Source organism: Melanostigma gelatinosum, assembly GCF_949748355.1.
Source record: "Melanostigma gelatinosum genome assembly, chromosome: 8".
Lineage (NCBI taxonomy): Eukaryota > Metazoa > Chordata > Actinopteri > Perciformes > Zoarcidae > Melanostigma > Melanostigma gelatinosum.
In genome coordinates, this window is record NC_136641.1 from 24,367,201 (window position 1) to 24,391,412 (window position 24,212).

The following is a 24,212-nucleotide window of genomic DNA, read 5'->3' on the forward strand; positions in this document are numbered from 1 at the left end:
GTCAATTCCGCATCTTCCTTCACTCCCTCTTCTTCCACTTTTATCACGTCTATCGTTGAAGTGGAACTATCCCTCGCTTTCTGCACACTCACCCTGAACTCGGCCACAAATCCATCTGTGTCCTCTGAATAAATAACCTCCCCTCCTCTTCCCCACTCCTCCTCTCCTCCCACGCTTCTGCTTCTCCTCGGACTCGCGGCCCTGACTCCCGCTCCTATCGCTTCCTCCCTCCATTCCTCTTTCTCTGTCCGTCCACCCCCCCCCCGCCCCCCATCTCTACGCCATAAATCGGGTTGCTCAGACGCAGAGTGGCCTTCGCACGGCTTTCCTCTAATGCCCTAGAAAAGACAGCGCAGGAGCACTAAGAACACACAGAGGCCTCGTTTCTACAGCGTAGACACAGCAGAGCGTCTGTGTGTGTGACTGATCATTTATCAGACGCTGTGTTTTACGAGTCACGCTTACTCGGCACAAATCTGTCAACTGTTTGTATCTCCCTCCCACTGCAGACTAAAGACAATCTCAAACACACATTTTGCACACACACACAAATATATGTGGTCAATATTTCTGTCTTCCCACAAGCTCTTTTTTCATGTCAATCGAAACAAAACATCATTTCAGGTCTAATCAACTCTGAGAGCAGAGCTTGTACAATAGTAGAGGGTGTGTGTGTGTGTCCGTGCGGGTTCTTGTGTAAACACACCTTTACGGATCTCGTCTCTGATCTGGGACTCCATCTCCTCCATTTGAAGGAGAGTTTTCTGCCAGTAGCGTTCCGCCCTTCGGCTCTTTGTGCAGTACACTACAAGAGCTGAGAAAGACAAGAAGCAGTTTGAATACGGCAGGTTTTAACCAACAACACCGTAGTCACACACCGACAGCTTCCAGTAAACCAGAGGAACATCTGTCGGATCAAAAATGTGTCTAAAAAAGTCCACAAATGGGTTTGTATCATCGTTCGTGCGCCTGTGAAAAACATGTGCATGAATGCATCCGACCGTGAGAACATGTAAATGAAAAAACTTCTCGCGCACACATTATTTCAACGGTTGTGTCACACGTACAAATATAACAAGAAATAAGGATTCTGGGAACATCTGAGAACACAGGAATGTGTGAAAATCCACCATAGCACCAATTTACACCCATGCACCTGCCTCAGCCGTATAAAGAATGGAGAATACGGTACACAGGCACGCGCAGAGCAGACGGCGAGGGGAACAGTGGGGTCTTTGTGCTTTGAGCGCCGACGAGGGATGAAGCAAGTGCGGGAAACTATGACCCCCGGATTCCTTTTATCTGTTCCACATCTGGAGCGTCCATCGCTACAGCAGGCACACATCCACGGACTGCCTGGCGAGCATGCGTACACAACCTACCCACAGTGCACAGCAGCAGCAGCACGCAGCACACCACGATGGACACCACGATGGCCAGCTCGCTGCTGCCGAGCTGCACTTTGGCGATGGTGTGACGGAAGTTCCCCACTTGCACCTGGACAGAGAAAGAGGGGCAACACGTGAAGATGGACTGCGCTTCTTTGTTTTGTTGCTTTTTCTGCTGCGGTTCTCACCACGACCGTTACATGCTAAAGTAGATCTGCTACTGTTAAATACCTCGGTTGTCTTCGTGGTATTTGCTTCTCAATAAACGTAGCATTACATGATTGTAAATCTTCTAAGCTAAGGCAATACTCTACCTCATAATTATCAGCTGAAAAAGCAAATTGAATTCTCAGAAGACAAGAAAGACACAGAGAAGAAATGAGCAGAGCTGCATTCAGTATGTTCTTTGTATTGGAGTATAAATTACATGTGCAGCTCTTAGTGGGAACACAGGCACCTGTGCACAAGCACATATGCACAGATGCATCATTTTCACAGGTGCAGACACAGAAATAAATGACACCCTGCAGGTTTTGAAAAATGGCCTCTCGCCGCAACGAGCTGCATAGGAGTCACCCGGTTCAGAGCAACCCAGATGTGACAAGAATAGGACTTTCACTTCTGCCTCCTGATTAGTCAGCAGTCCTCTGTGGTCCCTCCTCACATCCTTCCCGCTTCTTCCCCAATCCGAACATACTTCATAAAAAAAGCCTCAGATAAAAAGCCTCCAATCCTCAGACCAAATTTCCTTGCCGACACTAAGGAAAATGTCTGTTTATTCCCCTGTCGAATCCGCACACCAATCATCCTCACTGCTCGTGTGCAGGCAGCCCACCCGTTCGTGTTATGGCTTCTCATTTGACCCTTGCCCTCCCTTTATGTCTTTGCTAATTGCCTGTGTTTATTCTCAGACATCCTGAGAGGCAGACGGCGTTGGGTGGGGACGACAGCGAGCCACAGGTAGACGAGGAGAGAGACCGAGAAAGAGCTCTCCTTCTATTTCTGTGTCAAAGTGGGGAAACAACTCCAGAAAGAGACAGAGTAACATATGTTTCTGAGCTATTTAGGCAAACCACTCACAGTCTGGCGCTTATTTAAATATAGATGAACACCCCCCCCCCCCCTTCATAAAGCCCTCTCAGCATGGACAACAACAGATGGGGAACGTGGGTAGAGGAAGGAGAGTGGTTTCATCAGGATGCGCAGTGCTCGACCACGTCTTGATTAAGACCTTTAATTGCGATGGAGGGAGGCGAAACAAAAACACAAGCGAGGAGCGAGATCGTCGCTGAGTCAGAAGACTGTGAGCAGATAGTGTGTGACCGGTGAATGAGTCGGCGATGACAGACGGCCTGATAAGGGATTAAAGAGATGAAGGGGAAGTGGTAAACATTTAGCTACTGCGGCGCAGACTGACGGCTCACCACCCTCACGGACTGCTGATTCACGGTGGCATGCTGAGAGACTATAAACCATTCATAATGCCGAGACACACACACACACACACAAACGCACACATCTGACAGTGCGTGGACCTGATCGGATCAAATCCGTCTCAATGAACATCACAGATGGTCTGGAGTCCGACTAGATGTTTGGCTTACGAGTACTGCGTGACAGATGGGCGATATCCTTAAATAATCAGCGTCTATGCGGCTAACACAAGGTCGTATTTGTGTTCTACTGTGGTGTCGTACATGTTTGCATACTTACGGAGACAGGCAGCTCACTCTCGCTGGAGCTCAGCAGTCCGTTGATGGTGCAGTGAAACAGCTGGTCGTTGTGGAAGCTGATGTTACAGGGATAGGGGCCAATCATCACAGAGTATTCTTCCGGCTCCAGCTCCAGAACGTTCGGCCCTTTCTGCGCCAGAAAACCAACAAAAACAGCCGTCAGCCGGTCAGATGTGGGAGACTCGAGGGGCCTGGTTTGAAGACGCACAGATAACATTCATTCGCAGCAGCTTCAACCAGCAACATGCAGACACATATGCATTCTCTTACACACACACACCCCCCCCCCCCCCCCCCACACACACACACACACACACACACACACAGAGAAACCGAGCTGCGGCAGGCCTGTCATTGCAGCTGACACACAGAGAAAGCCAACTGAACAATCCTCCAGTTTGGGCTGGAGTTCAGCTTAAAGCAGCAAACATTCCCGCTGACTCTCTCACATGGCCAGGGAAGTTTCTACAAACAAACCCGCTGACAGTCATCCCTGCCTCTGCCCAAAATAACATTCTCAGGGCCTTTACAGGAGCCTGTTGGAATAAACTGCTCCAACTCTCCAGGCCCGATGCTCTGCCCACTCACGGGTTAAATGAAAAGGGCGACTCCTCTGATTTTACACTTAAAAGTCAAGACGACTGATTTATAAGAGAAAGCCTGTGTGGCATGACGTTTGAAAGACATATACCAGGCGGGGAGGGTTTGAAGAAAGATGCCATTTAGTTGCATCATGGGAAATGTAGGATCCGGTGTTTTTGGAGCTTTTGCTAAGTGCAATCCAAAATCAATGGAATAGCCCTTTGAGGTCAATAGCAGCAAGGCTCTATGGATTCCTACTTAACAAGTCTCTGTATTGAACTTACAGAACACAATGCTCCTTGATCACACAGTTTGTTGACTCAATGTTTATTTCAAAAGGACACTCGTATTGGTCTTGGAAGAAAAGTACAGGTTGCAACTTCTTATTTTTAAAGGGTTAATTATCATTGTATCGACACATGAGTGGACAGATGATCAGACAGATTGTAAACAAGCCACCAGTATCGCTACATAGCACCTTATTTGGAGGTAAAACCACACCAGGAAGTCAGTCTGTCAAATGTTTTCAACAGACAAATTGGACAATAATTTTGCCATTCACCTGTTTTCTCTTCTAAATGACTTAAGCCTGTCAAACTGCTTTTTGGGGGATGTCACCGTGTTACTATAGATATATATATATATATATATATATATATATATATGTACATATATATAGGAATGATGCCAAGAAATAAGAAAGACCCTATTTGTATGGAACTGCAATTTCCCTTTAACATTGGAATGACAAGTGAGGAAGTGTGCGTGTTTATCCCCAGTGTGCTTCCTTGCTTTGATTACACCCTTAGGGCCCTGTCCTGTCCCTACTGCAGGATGCCACCCCCTGGGTCTGTCAACAAATGCTTCCGAACACAGACAAAACACACACACACACACACACACACACACACACACACACACACACACACACACACACACACACACACACACACTGTGCATTAAACTATCGTACAAAATATGTTTGAGCATGTTGTAAAACAAACTGTATACAATACATACAATGCAAGATTTTCCCACTTAAACTCACTGGGCCAAAAACAATGGATTTTAAAGGCCAAAACAGAATGAAAGCAAATAAAATCCACCCACATTCCTGCTCAGGTCCTTCATATAGGATCTGGCCGACTAACAAGCGCCCTATTAAACAAACATTCTCTTCTCTCCCCCCCTTAAGGTCCACCACAAGAGGAATTCACCTTCCTTTAAAAAAAAAAAAAAAAAAAAAACAGGAAACAACAGACGAGTCGCCCATGTAGACCGGCTGAGGCAGCGATTCCTGCAGGGGCCTCATTCCGACACTCACAAACACATGAAGAGGAAGCTGCGTCGTGTTCAGACCCCCCCCCCCCCCCCCCCCCGTGCTGTTAGCATGTGAATGTCGTACGGTGTCACAGCCAGCAGCCCTTTTCGGGAGATGAATCCATGCAGACAGGTGCTCGGATCAGCCAGACCACGGGAACACGGGACCTCCCACTAAGCTGCCCCCCCCCCCCCCCCCCACCTCCCTCTACCTCCCCACTCCTCAGGCCCCCCAACTGAAATCAACACGTCTCGGCGGAGGGGGCCTTTGATGTGCTCTATGTGCCTCTGGTTTATGTGAATATGAATAAAGGAACGCTCAGCCTTGCATGCTGCTCACAGTCAGTTTGCAGCAAACCTGTAGAGAATACACCAGTTGTTCTATGTTGAATATTAATACGTTTTTGAGGTTGTCAATAGTCAGTGTTTTCTGCTGATAGCATCTTAAGGTCGGCTAATCAGTGTTTTCGTCAGATTACTAGCCGTGTTAGCAGCGTGGCTCTGTGGATGGCATTGTCAGTTGGTGGGAAATATTGTTGAAATATTATTGGATATTTGTTCAAACATTGTGCAGGCACTCCTGGTCCCCAGAAGATAATTTGTAATATCTTTGTTGATCCCTTGATTTTTTTTAAGCAGTGCCATCATCAAAAATTGTAACGATTATTCACTCGGATGATAAACAAATATTGTTACTTAAAATTGTTCATGTTTATTGTACTTGCTGTTGTTGCACCATCCTCTTTGCTGCTGTAAAACTGCAAATTTCCCCGCGGTGGGACTAATAAATGATTACCTTATCTTTCCTAAATAGTTCAGTCAATTAAAAGGATTAAGATTTGACATGAACATTGAATTCATATTTCATTTATGATACAACCCGAGTGCTATTGCAACCAATTGCTGCACTGTCGTATTGAACCACACAGTATATCGTGCGGCGTATGTAATCAATAAAACAACATCCCATCCAATGAGAGGCGGACACCATTGACTCGAAAACGTACATTTTCTAATAGAAGGTGACGTAACAGTGAAGCACTAATCTGAACTTCCTGTCTAAGCAGTGTCACTCACGTTGATGACGAGTGTCAGTGGCTCTCCCGGGTGGTGCTTAATCAGCTTCTCCTTGCTGGCAGTGAAGAACTGAGGGTCCTCCACGTACTCCAACAAGAAGTGACCTTTATGTGGCTCCCCCTCCTCTTCCTCCGCCTCGCCATCAAAGGCGAAGGGTCTGTCTCCAGTGTAGAGGATTCCATTTAATATAAACTGCACTGAGGTCTGCTGGGACTGGCTGGACGCCGGGGATGGGCAGGTGATCGTGAAGGAGGAGACCACTGTGCAGCGCTGGAGAAGAACCAGAGAAGACAAAGTCTGGGTGAAGCAAAAATAAATGTTTCCGGAATTTGTCACACCACAGAAAAATGTGTTTTTAAACCACCAAACCAAATTTGAATGATGTCACAAGCACTTTGTAAATAAATGCGCACCAGAGGCTTCCGACAGGCAGAGCCGGAGAACTTCTGGTTTAGCCCGATGCTAACTTGACAGGTGACAAAGAAAAGTCTGCATTTTCTGTACAAGCTGCACTAGAATGAAACTCCATCCCAGTGACCATGAGAGAACTACAAACATAATTTAAAGCTCAATTAAAGAAATGGTTCGTCAGTACCCATCTCTGTCAGCACTAGCATGTAACTGCACCTTACTGTCCTCAATCTGTCCGTGCTGAACTTCCTGTTGTCGTCTGTTGTCACCTGTCTGTCTGTCTTGAAATTGCCAGTCGACCCTCATCTACCTGCATGCATGCATTGTATTGTTGTTTGGCTGTGTCTGACTGATTTATATATTTCACATACTCTGCATGCTTTTATGTTTTGTGCCTCTGACATGGATGTTTTTTTAGTGTCGAACAATGCAGCATCTTTAGTCCATGTTTCTATTTAACACAGTTACCCTCAATTGATTTGCTTTGTGTGTGTTGAATTTGCGAGCCTCTGTGTTGCATGTCTTGTTAGTACTTGACAATGTAGTACAAGTCTCCTGAATGATGATACTATTTATATTAATATTCTCACTTCTTTCATTGTTTGTGCACGCATGTCATGCCTTATCCATTCACCTATCAAGATGGTTAAGGACCCGATAAACCTGCTACAGAATTCACCTTAAACTGTGGATTTGTACATCTCTCTTAAAGAAATATGACATTATGGGTGAATCCGCGTAAATTTGCTTTCTTGAGAGTTATACGAAAAGATTTTTATTAAAATGTGAAACTAGTCTTGTGAGTTTAGATTTGTTAGAAGTGTGATACTTCATGACACATTAAAAACACAGTTTTACCTTTTGTTCTTCTTAATTATGAGTTCCCACAGAGTTTCATCAAATAAAAAAAGGAAACAATTCAGCGGATTACTCACTTTTTCCCCAATTTCCAGCACCTCCATGGTGACGCTCTGCACCAGATCAAAACCCTGGCCTGTCACTGTGATGGTCCTGCCACCACTGCAACACACACACATGCACACACACATACATACACACACACACACACACACAGACAGAGAGTCACATCTCAGCCATGAAACAAAAAAAGGTGTCAAATTCATACTGGTGTGCAAATACTTTTGGGACACTGCAACAAAACAAGAGAGAAACAGGGGACCAGACAATCATGCAAAGCAGTTCGACTGCAGTGCAAATCCGCACACACGTCATCAAAGACATGCCGCTATGCTGTCAAACGCACGCTGTGCTATTTAGAACACAAAAGGGAGAAAGTGCTGCACATCAGGATGACATTACAGTGATGACTTGTGTCAGTGACTCTAGGAGGGGAATCACAAAGCCCTCCAGCTCCAGATGTTGAAGTCTGGGCTTTAATATCCTCGTGACATGTAAAGCAGTCTACCCACCTGAGGTAGCTCTTCTTGGGGTGGATGAAGCTGATGGTGGGGTTCTTCTCGTAGGTGTAGGTGGCGCTAAGCTCTGCACTTTGACAGGGAAGGTTTTCAAACTCCACACACACTGCCACTGAGTCAGTGAGCGCCTGCAAGGCTGGAGGCATGGTGCACTCAATGGTTTCATCCGTTTTCCTAAAAAAAACAGAAGTAAACATGATGACTGCACAACATCAAAAAATGCTTGGTTTTGGTTTTGAGTTGGACTTCTGTAAAAAACAAACAAAGGACTTGAGACTTGATTTGTTCATAACAAAGGTGAGATGGTTCTTCGTTGAGATTTGAAAACAAAACACTTTCACTTCTCAAATGTTGACCCGGTAAAAGGCCTCCGCTCCAAACAGAAGACAGCTTCATGCAGGTCTTGCGTGGCCTTGATCATCAGTTCTATGCATTGACAGCACTATTAAATGACACAATCCCGTGTCAGTATTCAGAGACTCTGACAGACTTGACCTGGACATCAAGTAAGTATCGCCTCGTGGTTGAACACCTCTGCTAACCTAAGTCGTGTTGGCATTTACATCCACGTCTGTCCAAAATGTCATCACTTCATTGTTTCATCCTATTAGACATTTGTGTGACATCATCACAGTCAGCATATGAATTCTTGAGTTGCGGCCGGAAACGTGTTTTGTGAGGTCAAAATCCGAATCAGTTCATCTTTGAGTCCAAGTGAACGTTTGAGCCAAATTTGAAGAAAATCTGCTGAAGATGTTGAGTTCAAGAGAACTCGGACAAGCCTAAAACATCAAACCTCCGACCACGGCCGTCGCCAGTGCGGAGGACTACAAGCGCTCTACAATAAGCAGTACCGGTACTCACTCTGTGATGGCACACTCCAGCGTGTTGTTGACTTTGACTCTGACCTGAGAGCCAATGTCCAGGTGTTCCCCGCTGACGATGACTATGGTTCCTCCGGCGCGAGAGCCCTTCCTCGGCTCCAGTGACAGCAGCTTTGGGACCTGAGCAAAGACGACGACACGTCAGATTGATCACTCGACATCTGACAGCTTCTGTCACTGGAAAAGACGGGCTTACTCAAACTGTGTTTCGTGCTCTATGACGCTTTTCTTGACACCCGAATGAAATCGTTTCTCGCCCTTTTAAGATTGAAATATCTTGTCTTTAGAGATTGGCTGAGACAGCTGCTGACTACAACAGTAAATTAGTGAAGGAAACTGTGAAGACAGCCCACGCTGCAATATGTTAACGTGCTGCCGAAGCCAACAGGCCTTTGGGCTCGAGCTTGCAGGACAGCGATACTAAGAGGCAATAATGTTCATGCACACACATGAGAAACTGCATGCACACACAGTCACATGTGCACATGCAAAGACATGCACACACACACACAAATGTTCCTGGGGGCGAAGATGAATCCAGCTCTGCAGCTAGCAGCATCAGCATTCCCCGCCTCTTTCCGAACTTTCTATACCCGCCGTGAACCTCGCCTCCAGGGAAACCTCTTATCCTCACTGACAGGACTCACTTCCTCAGTGTGCACGGCTGCAGGAGACCTATTGTGTGTTTGTGTGTCGGAGCTGGTACAAGGAGGCAGATGTTTCCGTCTAAAGGCTCGAGGAAGGAGATGCAGCAGAGGCACATATCCTGTCTCCAAAACTGTTTTCCATTTTCACCCACATCTTCCCCTTTAACACCCATCGGTTATTAACCCCTCTCACACCGAGCGTCTCTCGGAAAGGGATAACCAGAACCCGGGAGGAGTTCCAACAACAGCACGGCGTAATTCTTTGTTGTTCTGGATTTTTCTTCATCCTCTTGTATCAACAGGATCGTGGTCATTTCTCTGTGGGATCACTTGCAGGCAGAGCTGCTCTTAGAAGCTGCTGAAATGATAGACCGTTCCAGCACTGAATTATTAAAAAACTCTTTGTCTGTAAACAAAAAGAAACAAAGGGTTTACGTGGGTATTTCCACTGACTGAATACTCCAAATCCAATGGAGAAGGCTCTCCCAGCGGGGAACAAGGACCAAGAGAGCGCAGAAGAAGAATAATGCGGAGGGAGAGGCGGACAGAACAGAGAGCAAAAGATCAGCAGGAGAGTAAACACGTGGAGGATATACTCACTAAGTATGAGAAGCTCTCCCTTGACGTCCCCATCCCGCTCTGATCCACGTCCACTTGGACGATATCTGTCCTCTCGTGTGCAGAGCGTCCAGTGACACACACCAGCCTGGGGGATTTAAAAAGAGTGTCAAAACATTATAATCAGTTGATAATAAAAAAACGGATGATATTGGATATGAACACTCAAAAGAACACCTTATCATTTTTATCTGATAAACTGATTTAAGAAAAAGACTCAAATTGCAAGCGAGGGGAACGAATATGAAGACGAAGAAAGAGATCTTGATCTTGACAGCGAAACAAAGGCACATAATTAATTTTGGAGAATTGTGGTTATGAACTAATTCATCAGACCTCATTTACATATGGAATCCAATAAAGCCTCGCGATATCGTATATTAGAAGATGTGAGGTTCAACGCTCCTCAGACCAGATGTGTTCAACCACAGTGGAGATTAAGGGGCAGCTGAGGCTTCTGGCTGTGATTAAACCTTTGTGTCATCAGTGCACGCTCTACAGGGACGTCTTGTATTAATGACACGGTGGTATACCGAGGCACAGATCTACTGTTCTGGGGCCTCAATGGGACACACGACCTTTACCACCTCACGTGATCCTCTTCCAGCTTGACACCCCGTCGGTTTATTTCGTCAGGTGCCTCGTGCTACAGTGGCTGCAAATTCTCAGCGAGTGATCGGGTGATTGACAGAGGAATTGCGGGGAATTTTACATAAGCGGAGGAGTTGTGTTTTACGTAGGAGGACCTGGCAGGACGAGACGAGGCTCGGCTGGACAGATTGGGGCTCGGCTGGGGTCGGGCTGTCGGGTCTGAGACCAGGGCTGGCTCAGAAAGCTGCCACCGAGCGTGTTTTTAAATGTCAGGCTGAAACAAATGCTGTGTTTGAAACCCAAAACCCAAACCACTGTGGCATTTAATGAGCCCAATTAAAACATGGATTTTCTCCATCAGCCTGAATAGCGGTTAAAAAAAAAAAATCTATAATAACCTGCAGTAGCAGCCATCTGTCGATAGCGATGTCTACATTTGTGCTCATTAATTAAAGGAGCATCAGGTAAAGAACGTCATTACGCTAGAATTACTCTCCTGTCAGTTACGAGTCGTGAGGGTTACAAGCGCACCTGTTTGAAGAGAACGCATCATTTCACATGCTCTGATTTAAGGAGGGGAGAACAATAAGAAAGGCCAGATAACATGAAGCATGACTGTTCACAGAGTCAAGCCTGAGGGAAAGGAGAGAGCCTGAATCAGCCGGAACATGTCGGAGCGCTCCAGGCCGAACTGGATTCAGGCTGAACTCTTAACATGACATCATATGATATCTGCTACTGAACGATAATGCTGAGGATTATTAAAAAGACGTACATAAAACCAGCGCACTTGTGGAGCACAGCAGCTGTGATGAATGCGGCCTGTAGCATTTAAACAGTATGCACTGGGTTTGTCAGGGTTGTTAAATTCAAGACTTTGTCAGACATTTTGAATTCCACATAGAACGCTGTTTTACAATCGGCCAAAGTATTAAAGTACGACGGAAACCCAGTAGGGACGCTACGGCCTTGGAGTCAGTACTTCCCTGCAGATGTAGGGCAGATCAACAATTCTCCTGAAAATCACTTTCCCGATTTATATATTTTCTAACGTCTCCTAATCAGACACAAAAACATACAAAAATACTTGCAAATTACATTTAAGACTTATGCTACATTCAGAGGCCTGAACTGAATTCCTTGCTCTTTAAGGCATTTGCAGATGTCCTGTTGTGTGTGTGTGTGTGCGTGTGCGTGCGTGTGTGATGTTGATGCAGTGTGATCCCAGTCAAAGGACGTGCACACTCCCCGAGCAGACAGAGCCCAGATGACCCCTGCTCCACATTCCAGCGCCGCCCCACTGCGGCGATATTATGGTTTTCAGAGGCCGATATTTTGGAGACGTCTCCGATCATTTCCCTCGAGTGGATGACGAGGATCACCAACAATCATGCCTGTGAGTGTTCGGGTGTGAGGTGCAGCTAAAAAAGAAAAGGGCGCGAGGGCCACTCGAGGCTCATATGAAAACGATAGCGAGGGCAGCACGGAGGGCCCGAGTCAAGAATCGAGAGAAGTGCTCCGGTAAACGAGGTGTGCCTCGACTGACTGTGCCATCAATTCAAATGTTGACACCGACGCGAGGCTCTCCTGCGCGGCACATTTTCCTTGTGGCACACAGCTGTGAACTTTCACCTCCCAGCACACGAGCAGGCACCTGTCTCAACAGCCCCGGTAAATGAGGTCACACGTGCCGTGTGCCAGTGAGTATATGGCATTTCTGCAAGAGTTAGACTTTCAGAACGTCTGAATGGGGATATTTTTGTAAAACACTTTATCATTTTATACAGTCCTCACATCTTCAAGCGGATTTAGGGATGTGGTGTGAATAGGTTGACGTTTTTATTTTAAATAGGGTTTATAACAACATCAGATTAAATGTAAAGCCTTTATGTTAAGGGGATGAGATAGGATCATATCATTAGATAAAAGGGAGGTCCCTACAAGGATAAAAAATAAAGACGTACGTGTGTGTGCGTGCAAATGTGCTGACATTGTCAGATGCACTGACGTGTTATGATTTGTCAGTGCCACTTCCAGCAACGAGGATATGCTCTGCTGTCATAACAAGCAGCCGCAGGAGCCGCGGAGGAAAATGACGACACGAGACGAGAACGCCCCTGGAGTGAAATGCGATTCGCTGTTTTCAGGAAATGTGCGGTTTCGTGGGGAATGTGTCAGGCAGCTGGAGTGACAGGTAAGACCCGCGGGTCACCCTCCAACCGGTCTTAATACAATGATTGGCTCCAGCGGAGCGAGACCAGATAAACAGTTCCATTCACGGAACATTACAGATACTGAATGGACGTTTGGATGTAACTGTAGAGTTCTGGTGCGCCGGTGTCAAAGCGAGGTCCTGCTGTCTCCATGGTGACAGTGTGATGGTCCCTGAGCTACGGAGGGACGCCGATGCATAATGGTATTCGTGAAAATTAGCCCTCGTGAACACACGAATACTAAACCATGCAGTGAAGGTTGATGTTCTATTTTCAAGAGTGGTGGATGTGTAGGAGTAATGATCTGTGATGGTCATCTGTGGGAGGAAGTTGAATAACTCATGAAAATGTGGTTCAACCGGGACTTTTCTTTAAATGAGAGCTTTTCAACTACAAAACTGGATATGATTTTTTTTTTTGCGTCCGCACGAGTTAACTGCAGCGGCTAATGTTGCCTCGAGCTGTTCGCCCAAAGCAGAGCTGAGGAGCGACCAGAGCTCTGGTAAGCTCACTACTTCCTATCTCCCTCTGGAGCCACAAAAGGCTTCATATAAGCAGTAGTCCCCCCCCAGACCGGTAAACAAGACTTTGATGTTTAAAACGGGTGGTGTGTGTAACAGCGGTATTACAGGTATTCAAGATTTCACAGTGGTTCCCAGACTTTTTTAACATTTATTTCATGCTTTTCTGAGCAGATAAGGCCGTCCGGTCTGTCAATTGAATGTAATGTAAATCAGGTAGAGCTCTCACTGCACTGGTCTGAGCTTCAGGTTTCACACAGTGTTCAGGGTTGACACGTACAGTCCAAGTCAGGATTCCCTTGAGGTTTACCAACTGTGACAAATATTTCCATCGCTTGATCTCCATCTCTGCCGTCCACCGGGTCACTTATCCGCCTGACAGCATGTCAGGATACGATGACAATGGGTAATTGTTATAATTGTTAGCTATCATCTCACCAGTCCTAATTGCAGCACAGCTGCTTATTTTATCAGCGTATTACAAAGAAATGATGTTAATGTAGAGGACATGCTCTGATTTCGTCCATCTTGTCTTCTTCTTCTCTCGGCTGTTCCAGGTAGGAGTCGCCACCATTATCTATCGCTAACCCTCGAATAATAGAAATCTGATGTTGTGATTTGGCATCGGTGTTATGTCGGATGCCGTTCCTTAGCGGCGGTGGGGGCAGAAAGCGAAGCCCTGTGAGGAAGCCCTCTTGATAAGCTTGAGCAAACGCTTAAAGAACAGTTGAAAGCAGCTTATACATGCACATTTGTGAATCATAATACAGCCATATAATAGAGCACTTACTGGAGAGAGACAGTGTAGAGCTCAGGCAGGAGAGTGCACGCCACATCTCCAATAGAGACCTTTACAGCTCCATACCTCCTGCCCAGGTTCCTGCCTTGTAATGTCAGCAGGGTGCCTCCTTCCACCGGACCCCTCAGGGGGGAGATCTGACAAAACACAAAGTGAATAAAATGTACGGGGGGAAGAAAATCCTGTGAAAAGCCTGTCATATGCACAATAAATTAGAGCTCATAAGTAGATTACCTCCCTAAAAATGTTCCACTAATGACGGGTGATAATGAACGTGACAGAGAATTAAGAGAATGCAGATGCTTTGGACATGAAGGGTGGCACACGGAGAGATAAGGACAAGTGCTATTCTGCTAAAGACAGATCTAAGAGAATAGACACACGGTTTAAGTACACACACACCGACACACACACAAACAAAGAAGACTCTTAACTGTGCCCGTCTGAGACTCTTCAGCCTCTAAGCCTCTACAGCACATGCAAATAAAGAGCCGCCTAAGAGCCCCCTTCACATCCCACAAGAGACGGGCAGAGCGAGAGAGAAAGGGCTGGAGAGGCGAGGTGGAGAGCACAGCAGAAAGGTGGATGAGTGGGGAGGCAATTTAGGAAACTGAGTGTCGAGAGGAGAGTGGATGCTGATGGTGGTGGTGAGAGAGAGAGCAAAGCCTCGACGGAGGGGGAATTAATGCACAGTGCTATTCCCTTTCATCTGTTGTGCCGTGTCTGCTCTGTCAAATTCCTCAGTCCCATTTCTTCTGCCATTGTTCAGAGGCATGCTCTCTCACGCATCATTTCGTCCCGTGCCTTTTGCTCTTTTAACTTTACTCTCGAGATGCCGTGGAAAAGGAAAAGAAGAGCAGGGACAGTCACCTCTCCAATCACCTCGGAGACGCAGCTTCAAGAGACAGCGTCTCCCAACGCCCAATCAACTCATTTTGCCACTGTAGCGCAGCAAGCCCAGCTGGAGCATGCATTTCCGACTAACCCCCCCCCCCCCCCCCCCGAGCCGAGGTCAGTGTGACCCCTCTGTGTTATTAGCACTGTGTTATTGGCTCCGGCTCTATCAGAAACTGAGCCTCAGACTGAAAACAGCTCTTCTGTTTGGTCTAGGTGAGGGGACAAGGCTTGCCGCTGCATACAGATGATTTGAAGCCCGCAAGAGTGACAGCGCAGATAAATAAACCTTATATTTCCCAGCTAACAGAAGGAGGCAGTTAAGTAAAGAAGGAGTGTGTTTGTCTTAATATTAAAACAGCAAGTGTAAAAACAAGCTAAGCCAGTATCTCTGTGGGATCTACACCGCAGTAACTGTTTTTGTGGTTATATTTAGCTTTTGGATATGAAGTGCTCCCTGTCCTGACTTATATACATATATATGAACTTCCTTTGACAAAAACACATTCCTTCATACAGATGTTAACGCACAAACACACCATGAATGTACGTGTGAGCACATATGCGCACACGCTGAAGCGCGGCAGACAAACTAAAAGCACCCAGAGCGCCGCAGTAAGCAGAGTTACTTATCATCATCACCACGAGTCTTATGGCACCTAATGTGTCTCTGCGGTGCCGTTGAGCATCGACAGCAACATCAGCAGGCATGCTGTTCATTTACACCTCTTACAAGTCTTGATTTACAGCGCAAACTCTGCCAGGCCTCCAGGGAGACCACAGGGTGTGAATGTGTCGCTGCAAAGAAGAAGAAGAAAAAAAAACACCCAACAAGGAATGTTGTATTCCACACCCTTCAATTCAAAAATATTCTAAATGTATTGTACGAGCAGATACGGCCAACCTGTTCCAGTTTAACGCCCTAACTGATAAAATCCATATGTTTTTCTTTTTGTTATATTCTTTGAAGTCAGAGCTTTCATCTTCCTCACTCCAGCTCCTCTACATCACGATAATCAAAGAGGACGCGAGGACAAAAACAGGAAAAGGCCCCTCACGATATACTCTACCCTTCTCCATCCTCTCTCCAAAACAGTTTATGTCCCACCCAGATCCGTCTGTTCTCTGATTCTTTTCATGTCGGGGATGAACTGTGTTTGGTAGTTCCTGTTTTGGTCCCTCTCATCAATTTTTTTTGGAGGGTTTAAAGTGGACCAGCCCACACATAACAAGAGAATAAAGGGCCTGCAGAGATGATAAATGTCTCTATTGTCTTACGTCACCGGGCTGAATAGAGCGCATTTTTCACAATTAGGTGGTATGTGGCAAAGTTTAAGGAAAAATGAAATCCTCCATATTACTTATATTTTGGTGTTTGCGATAGAAAATTGCAGGTGACAAAGCAGAGCAAGAAAAACACATTGCATTACGTTCGCTGTACGCGCAGTCACAAGGTCTATATGACAAAGAGCTGCTGCGGTATGTATATATATATATATATATATATATATATATATGTGTGTGAATGTTTAGGGAGAGTCTGATCTTATCCTCCTTAAGCCGGAGTACTCGGGGCTCAAACCCCTGTGGATTCTCTGGGAAAACATGGCTGTCAAAAGCGTTGCATCACACACCCCACAAAACCACAGCCCCCAGTATCCTCTCTCCTGAGACAGCCATTGTGTGTGTGTGTGTGTGTGTGTGAGCGTGCGTGTGTGTGTGAGTGTGTGTGAGTGAGTGTGAGAAAGAGAGAGAAATGCAACAATGGTCTACCCACGCATACGCCAGCTCAGCCCGGCTAACTTCAGTCACGTAGTCCACATAAGTTGGACTCTCACAGAGCCTCCTGTTAGTCACAGTATGCTGACAACTACAAAGAACGAGAGATAATCGTGAATGCTTCAATGTGGCCTATTTGTGTGCAGTATATTTGTGTGTGTGAGAAAGAGAGAGTGTGTGTGTGTGTGTGTGTGTGTGTCTGCTTTGTTTTGCCTGCTTATTCTCCTGGGCCGACCAGGTTTTTATCTACAGGAAGTTCAAGCCGACTGAGTATCATGTGAGCCGTGCTTCCCATGACCGCCTGCGGTTGCTGTGCTGATATAAGGGTTCTGGTTGTGGCAGAAAAAGGCTCGCAGGACGGCTCCAAACACCCCCCCATTACAGCTGGGGACAAAACAAATGACGACCATCATGCAAATGAGCTCCATAAACGGTTTACAGAATCGGTCCTGCCGCTAATGGGGATGAACATTTCGACGAGGCCGCACTCAGACGCTGTGTGAGAGGAACACTCCTTGTGGTCAGTGTGGGTTTTGCTCTTATTGTGGTCAACAAATCCCAAAACCCATCCTGGTTCTTATTTGCTTTCTTTTGTGGTTTTCTACGCAAAAAGCTCCGCACATATGACTCTCATGACCCGATCCACACAGTTTACACTCATACTGTAGTTTCACAGGGCTGAAGGTGTTCCCATGCCCCTCTGAGTGATTGCAGATTGACTCCGCCGCGTCCCCCGAGGGCAGTGGCTGAGTAAGTGTTAGTGTTATTACCGAGCGAACCGCTTTAATGAGACTCGATTCAAACACTCCCTCAGCAGCTGATGCTGGACCGACAGGGCACGGAGGGGGTCACCGTGTGAGCGACCCCATGATTCACCATTTTATGGGTGGAAAACAGAGCCTGGGGGCCACGGTAGAGGAGGCGGGGCTGTTGGGGAGGATTGATGCAAGCGTCTGTAGCCCGCGTTGGTGTTTAACCTGCGAGCTCACCTTGTGGATCTCAGGAGGCGGGCATTGATCCACGATCGGCTGACAGTCATCCCTCGGCCTGCAGATGTTTTCACACCAGCCGCAGAGGTGGCCCTGATCCTCGCGGCCCCAGCACTGGGAGCAGTCTGAGCTGCCCACTCCACAGTTGTACACCTCCACTAGAAGGAGAAGGGAGGTAGGGGGGCGAGACAGGGAGGCAATTATTATACTAATACAGAATCCTTGAACCGTGGCCTTAAGGCCTTAACTCTACTGTAGACTCCTAACATTCTTTTACAGCTGACTGTATATGAACCATATGGGCTGCTTGTTGAATAACAGCATAAGCACTTGCAGGATGATATATGCAGGGCTATAAAAACAAAACAGGAAAAAAAAGAGGAGTGGAAGAGAACAAAGCCAGCGAGAAACAGATGATTATGTTCATGCTCCAATGTGCCTCCCAGTGAGAAATCCCATTTGTATCACTGCATGTGCGTCTGTGCATGCATTTGTGCTCATATTGCAGTGTGTGTGTGTGTGTAGGTGTGTGTCAGTGTGTGTGTGTGTATGCCCGCATGTGTTTTTAAAATTTGATGATTCTGCATGTTACAAAGCTGTCGTCATGTCCTTAACAGTGCAGAGTGTCTGGCTGCGGCCCGGGGCTGTTCACATGCTGGACACATGGACTGTGAACAGCACATCTGGGACCCGGATCGGCTTTTAGCTGCTGCACTGGATAACATGCCAAGTTTCAACAACATGAGAGCCACTTTCCATCATCTCCCTGTTGTCATGGAGCTCAAACTGCATTTGCAACAACACATACCGACACTTGTACGCATTGCATCGACAACACCTTAAATTGTGGCTCCTTGTGTTCTACAATCATTACATGTAATTAGATGGTTGCGGAATATGATAGTGTAGTAAATTACTAGTTGGCAAATTATGTGTTGTAATACGCAAACTACTATTATTGCAAGCCAAAGCCAGTCTAATTCTGTTTGTCCCTGTAAGCGGTTCTTCCAGGTTTAATTAAATCCACCAGCCTCATCACAAAAAAACAACATTTGTGCACAGGTGAGATGCATTCTGGGAGCAACAATGGCACGCCATGTCAGATTATTTTCCTTGTTTTTGCCGGTTTCTAATTACGCTGAAATACAGGAGAGCCGAGCGAAGAGCTGAAGCGTAGCTAATGGAAACTGTATTTCTCATCTGTTGTTTTTAATTTGCATGTCTGCACAACAATGCCTCACCTCTCATGGGCTGAGGGCTGTCCACAAAGACTTCCTCCGGCTGTCCACTAAAGCGTCCTCTCCTCCTCAGGTTGAGGTGGTAAACCTGGCTCCTCTGGTTAGTGGACAGCTACACGGACAGAAAGGTACACATGCATTCACTCCCTCCAGATAACAATGGCTTCTTAGTCCACTTTCAAACAAGGGTTTATAATAATTGCAATAAAAACAAGTTACAAACAAGGCTTAAATCGAACAATAATGAGCACAATGAACCCGTAAATGCACGGTAACTGAGCTTCAGCTTCACTGATTTTCATTGTGACTTGGGTAAATGGACTCGTTATTGTCTGTACTTACTGTTACTCCGCTGCACTTGACAGTCGAGCTGTTCAGCCACGTGGCCTCATATCGCTGCTCTGTCCCGAAGTCGCACTCCAGGTCCTCCCCCTGTCGCGCAAAAGCACTTATTTAAAACAACGTGCAGTATTTCAGCAATAACTAGCGGGCAAACTGTGATATCACGCTGTTCTGAGAATGAGATAACCCAAAAAAGAGCTTCCGCAACAAGAAAAAGCTCTCGCAAACGTGTCTGGCAACAATTGAGTCGGTGTAACCGGGGAACTGGAATAACCTCGCAATAATTGTCCCTGCCAGGGAAAGATGCAATCCATTATAAATTCATATTCGTAAACATCTGGACTCCCACATCTCTGCAAGTCATCTGGGAGCCAGAGTAATGAATATGAATTCATTCTTCATAAAAACACGAGTTGAATGAGTTTCTCTGAGCCGAGATGTGTGAAGGTAAGACCATGAATACGCTCCGATAGGTAAGAGCAGTAAGAGGTCATTACTCACAGTGGAAGAGATTCAATTGGTCTATTTGCTATCGCCCTCTCCAGGACCATTTCTCTGTACTTTGTGACACCAGAGAAGCTTTTTCGTTGTTGTTTTTTGGCTTCTGGAAAACGTTAACACACTGAAATGTTTCCTGGACTTATGTTCAGTCTGAGAACTAAAACTACTGGAACCGTGTAACGCTGAACACGTATACCAGGACACCGTTGTCTTTAATTCATAACAACGAGCACATATTTACTCAAACTTCTCTGAAAATCCGATCAAACTGTTTCTTAATCTGATTACTCTGCATGCATGGAAACACAGTCAGTGCATAGCTGGAAATATTTCTATATTTTTTTTGTAATTTCACCTGAAACGAGTGCATTCTGCACTAAAGTAATTAATCAAATGAGAAAATACTCATCATTTGTCAAGTATTTGATTCCATACAAAAATAGGCCTTACCATGTGGTTATTTCATAAAGGCGTTATTAAGATACTAAAATGACTTATATGGGGATTTGGTCCTATACTTGCAAGCTCGTGGCTACATGTTTTTTGACTCTTTATCACAGTTAAGTCTAAACACTTTATATTATGTTCATCCCCCCAAAACAAAGTGTGGGAGCCAAACCAAAACGCACCACGAATCCGAGAGGGGTCTGATGACGATGACGAGGACATTCTTCAAGCATGCATTTATAGATACTATCATAATAAAATAGTAGTAACATAAATATCCAGTCACATCCATGGCTGCCCTTAGGAAGTGTGTGTGTCTGTGTGTGCGTGTGTGAGTGTGTGGATTTCTATGTGACTCAGTGTCTGTCACCATGGCAACACACCGGGGAGAGGGCTCGAAAGGCCGGCCCGGGTGAGGCGTCTGACTGGCCGCGCCTGGCAACTAGTCAGCACTGGAATCTGTTTCGTGTCCTTATCAGTGATGCAGGATCAGCGCCTGACTCGCTCAGCATGGAGTAAGAATGAGAGTTTAAAAAATAAAAAAAGGACTCGCCGAATTTAAATTGAACACGAGTGAAATAAAGCTCCTGCCGCGTGTGCTGCCTCAGACCGACTGCATATTGTACACTGTGCTGACGAGGACACAACTCAGCTCGTCACAGTCAGACACCAGAGGCGTGGAGAGCCCACACAGCTGAGCCCAGAGCAGCATAAGCATAAAGACACTCGCTCATTCTTCATCTCCATCAAACAGATCACTCAAGCTCTGTTTTCTCATTCACCGAAAACAGCAAGCGCACAAATATCCATCTGTGTTTAAACTCGGCTTGAGGCAAACACACCGTATGCTTCTGTGTTATTCCAATCATTTTCACAACATGCATATTGGACACAGGCCAAGTCCTGCTTCCGTAGCTGGAGGTTGTCTGGCGTACCTCCTGGATGTTGCTGAGGGACAAGGTGAAGTCCTGGGCCATTTCTGACGGCGACGGAGGAACGTCTGAGGCAACCAGGCTGGGACAGGAAACGGCATTCTGTGGAGGGATGGGATGTTCGGGCAGGAAGTGACATATCGGAGTTAAAGAAAACAATGGCTCCCCTGCACACATCCGCAAACCCAAAATACCTGTCCTGTTTATCTGGAAGGAGGAGGAAATGAGAGGGTAAAGTCTCGCTCTGAGGGAAACAACAATAGCTTCAAACAGAGACGATGAGGGATTAGAAAAACAGACCCAGAACAGGAAAGCCCACCTCCTCATCTCTTCATGAGCCACATTACAAAGACCTCATCGAGCTTTTTTTCATGCTTTAAAAAAATATATATTTTACGAACCGAAAGCCGTAGGCCTCTTGTGCTTGTTTGTTTTTGTAAATCTGGAACGGGATTTATTGCATTTGCTTAGAAAAATGCAGCGATTACTTTACCGCTTCACTTGTTTCAACAAATGGAGCTCTGTCTCTTTGTCAAGGGGTCTTGTGATATAAAGCGGAACACTAAACAGTCACTGCAGTAAAACACTAGAAGCAAGACCACTTGACCAGCAGCTGACCAGAGGCCTGTGAGTCACATCCTCACCCCTCTAACTGGGACCAGTATGGGAGGACGCCTCCTCACGCAGAGGCCCTGCAGATCTGGCTCGGCAATAAACAAAAAAAACCCCAAAGGGGACGGGAATAACACGATGGCTGACTTCATCTTAAAAGTTGTCAGGAACACACCGGGGAGCTTCAATTGGTTTCAGTGAGGCTACTGTAGTTTCGGATAATTTTCCCAGTTTCATGGCCTTTTCTTCGTTCGCTCGTGCCAAAACAATTTGATTCGCTTGCATTTCAGAGTAGTTTGCACCCTCGTGGGGCTTCGCGTTGCCAAACACACATCTGCATAACCCCTTTGTACAGTCACCTACTTAACATGAGGGAATACAATGTGTAGAACCAAAGCTGGACATGTAAGTATAGATTTATCTCTACAAGGCATTTAGTAATAATTCCCTACAAAAATAGAGACACAATGAATCGACTCTTCCACATGCTGGGATATCAAAGCAAACTTCAGAGGAGCTTTAAAATGTCTCTTCACTGCTGTATGGAGTCTGTTAAACCAGAACCTCTTGAGCTTTTACAGCGGATTTCAACAGACTGTGGTTGGGACACTTGTAACCTCAAACTGAATTACCACATGGTTGCTGTTGCTCAACCCGTCTGGACCCAGATCATTACAGCACACGAGGAGTTGTTGGACTGCTGAGTCTGGGTTATGTTGGACGAGTGGGATGTTCATATGATGAGACCCCTGCAGGCGTCTGTGTGGATTAAAGAGAGATCGCTCACCTCCAGCACGGTGGGCTTTGACTCGTCTTTACTGGAGACACAGAGGTGGTTGTCGGGGTCCCAGTAGCACTTCCACCTGGTGCTCAGGCAGCTCACACATCTGCCATAGATGGACACACATACATGGAAAGAGTTGAGAAACAAGGATCAGTCCCCCGTATCTCCCTCTGACCTGTTCCCATGCTGTAAATACAGCCTTTCCAAAAGTTGCATACGTGGCCCCATTTTGAGAGGCTGAACTGTTTGAGGCATCAGAGTTTAGCGCTAATAAAGGGAAGTAATGATTCGTCACAGCAGCAGACACATTCATTCCACAGTTGCAACACAGCGAGTCAGGAGGGCGAACTGGACCAAAGCTGCTGAGATGAAAAAAGAAAAGCACTTCTCTGTAAACATTCAGTGTGTGTGAGTGCTGCCTCCTGTCATGCTATCACTGCGAGGACCGTTTTGAGTTCTACACCAGCTAAGTGAGGACATATTAGCGGGTAGGTCCATCAGCAGCTTGTAAACTCGATTTGTTCAACAATAAAAAGGTTCAATTCATGCCCCCTTTAGAAGCTGCAGATGTTCCTCTTCAGGTTCAATTATAAAATATTCTAGATTTTATTCTGATTTCAACAAATCCCATGAAAAGACGAAATCAACATTTAAAAGAAGAAAAAATACATTCTTCTTCTTACAAATAAAAAGTTGAACTGACATGCAATAGTAGGCCACGCACCCTTGCACCATTCAAGACTATTTCTTTGGGGTCGGAGGGCGGGGGTTCGCTGCTACAGCCTTACTTTGTGTTTCCTGAGCTGCCTCCACCTCAATGTCAATCTCTAAAGGAGAGATGTGTAGCCGGCGGATATCAGGGCCAGGACGTCCTTTTCTGTGCGCCGCTCGTTGTCTACAGTCCGATCAGCGAGATGGAGTTGAGGGACGATGAGTACGGCCAGATTGTTTCACGTGTATCCAGTTCACAAGCTGATTTTAAACCAATAAAAAGCGAAATCATCACCAGACGATAGCCAGTGGGTTCCCAGATTGCATTTCAGCCAATGTGTTCCGCCACGTCCTCCGACGTGTTGATAGTGCTCTTATCAGTGAACTACTTTTCAGACCGACAACTCCTCGTGCAGCCTTCGCGCACGACTCACAGGCCGCCATTACGTCATTTTCTGACACACACACCTCGGGCAGGCGAGTATAAACTCGAGTTTTGGGGCTTTAGGTTGTTCTTTTTGTACGTGGACTACAAACATCTGAGTGATAAACGAGCTAAACCGGAACACCTCCGCTGTACAGTGAGTGTGTGTCACTGCATTGCCTCCGGGAGGAGACAGATGTCCCACACTAGGAATGATAGCGCCTCCAGTGATAGCAGCACCCTGAGGACGTCTCCAGACTGGGATGGGGGAGTGGGGGGGGGGGGGGGTAGGTGTAAAGGGATGTGGAGACGTAATCGAAACATGTGTGTGTTCTGATT

General features: G+C 46.2%; 1 protein-coding gene across 1 annotated transcript in view; it reads right to left on the minus strand.

Annotated features, from left to right (window-relative positions):
- plxnd1 (plexin D1) overlaps positions 1–24,212 on the minus strand; it is a 59,198-nt gene that overhangs the window by 15,855 nt on the left and 19,131 nt on the right. Inside the window, exons 8-21 of the mRNA XM_079274021.1 lie at positions 22,742–22,841; positions 21,346–21,444; positions 19,463–19,552; positions 19,124–19,232; positions 17,883–18,040; positions 14,212–14,357; positions 10,079–10,184; positions 8,812–8,951; positions 7,942–8,121; positions 7,447–7,531; positions 6,101–6,370; positions 3,102–3,251; positions 1,383–1,497; positions 707–814 (exon numbers count right to left, since the gene is read on the minus strand). Of these exons, the coding sequence (XP_079130147.1) occupies positions 707–814; positions 1,383–1,497; positions 3,102–3,251; positions 6,101–6,370; positions 7,447–7,531; positions 7,942–8,121; positions 8,812–8,951; positions 10,079–10,184; positions 14,212–14,357; positions 17,883–18,040; positions 19,124–19,232; positions 19,463–19,552; positions 21,346–21,444; positions 22,742–22,841 (1,856 nt within the window). The remainder of the gene's footprint in view (positions 1–706; positions 815–1,382; positions 1,498–3,101; positions 3,252–6,100; positions 6,371–7,446; positions 7,532–7,941; positions 8,122–8,811; positions 8,952–10,078; positions 10,185–14,211; positions 14,358–17,882; positions 18,041–19,123; positions 19,233–19,462; positions 19,553–21,345; positions 21,445–22,741; positions 22,842–24,212) is intronic.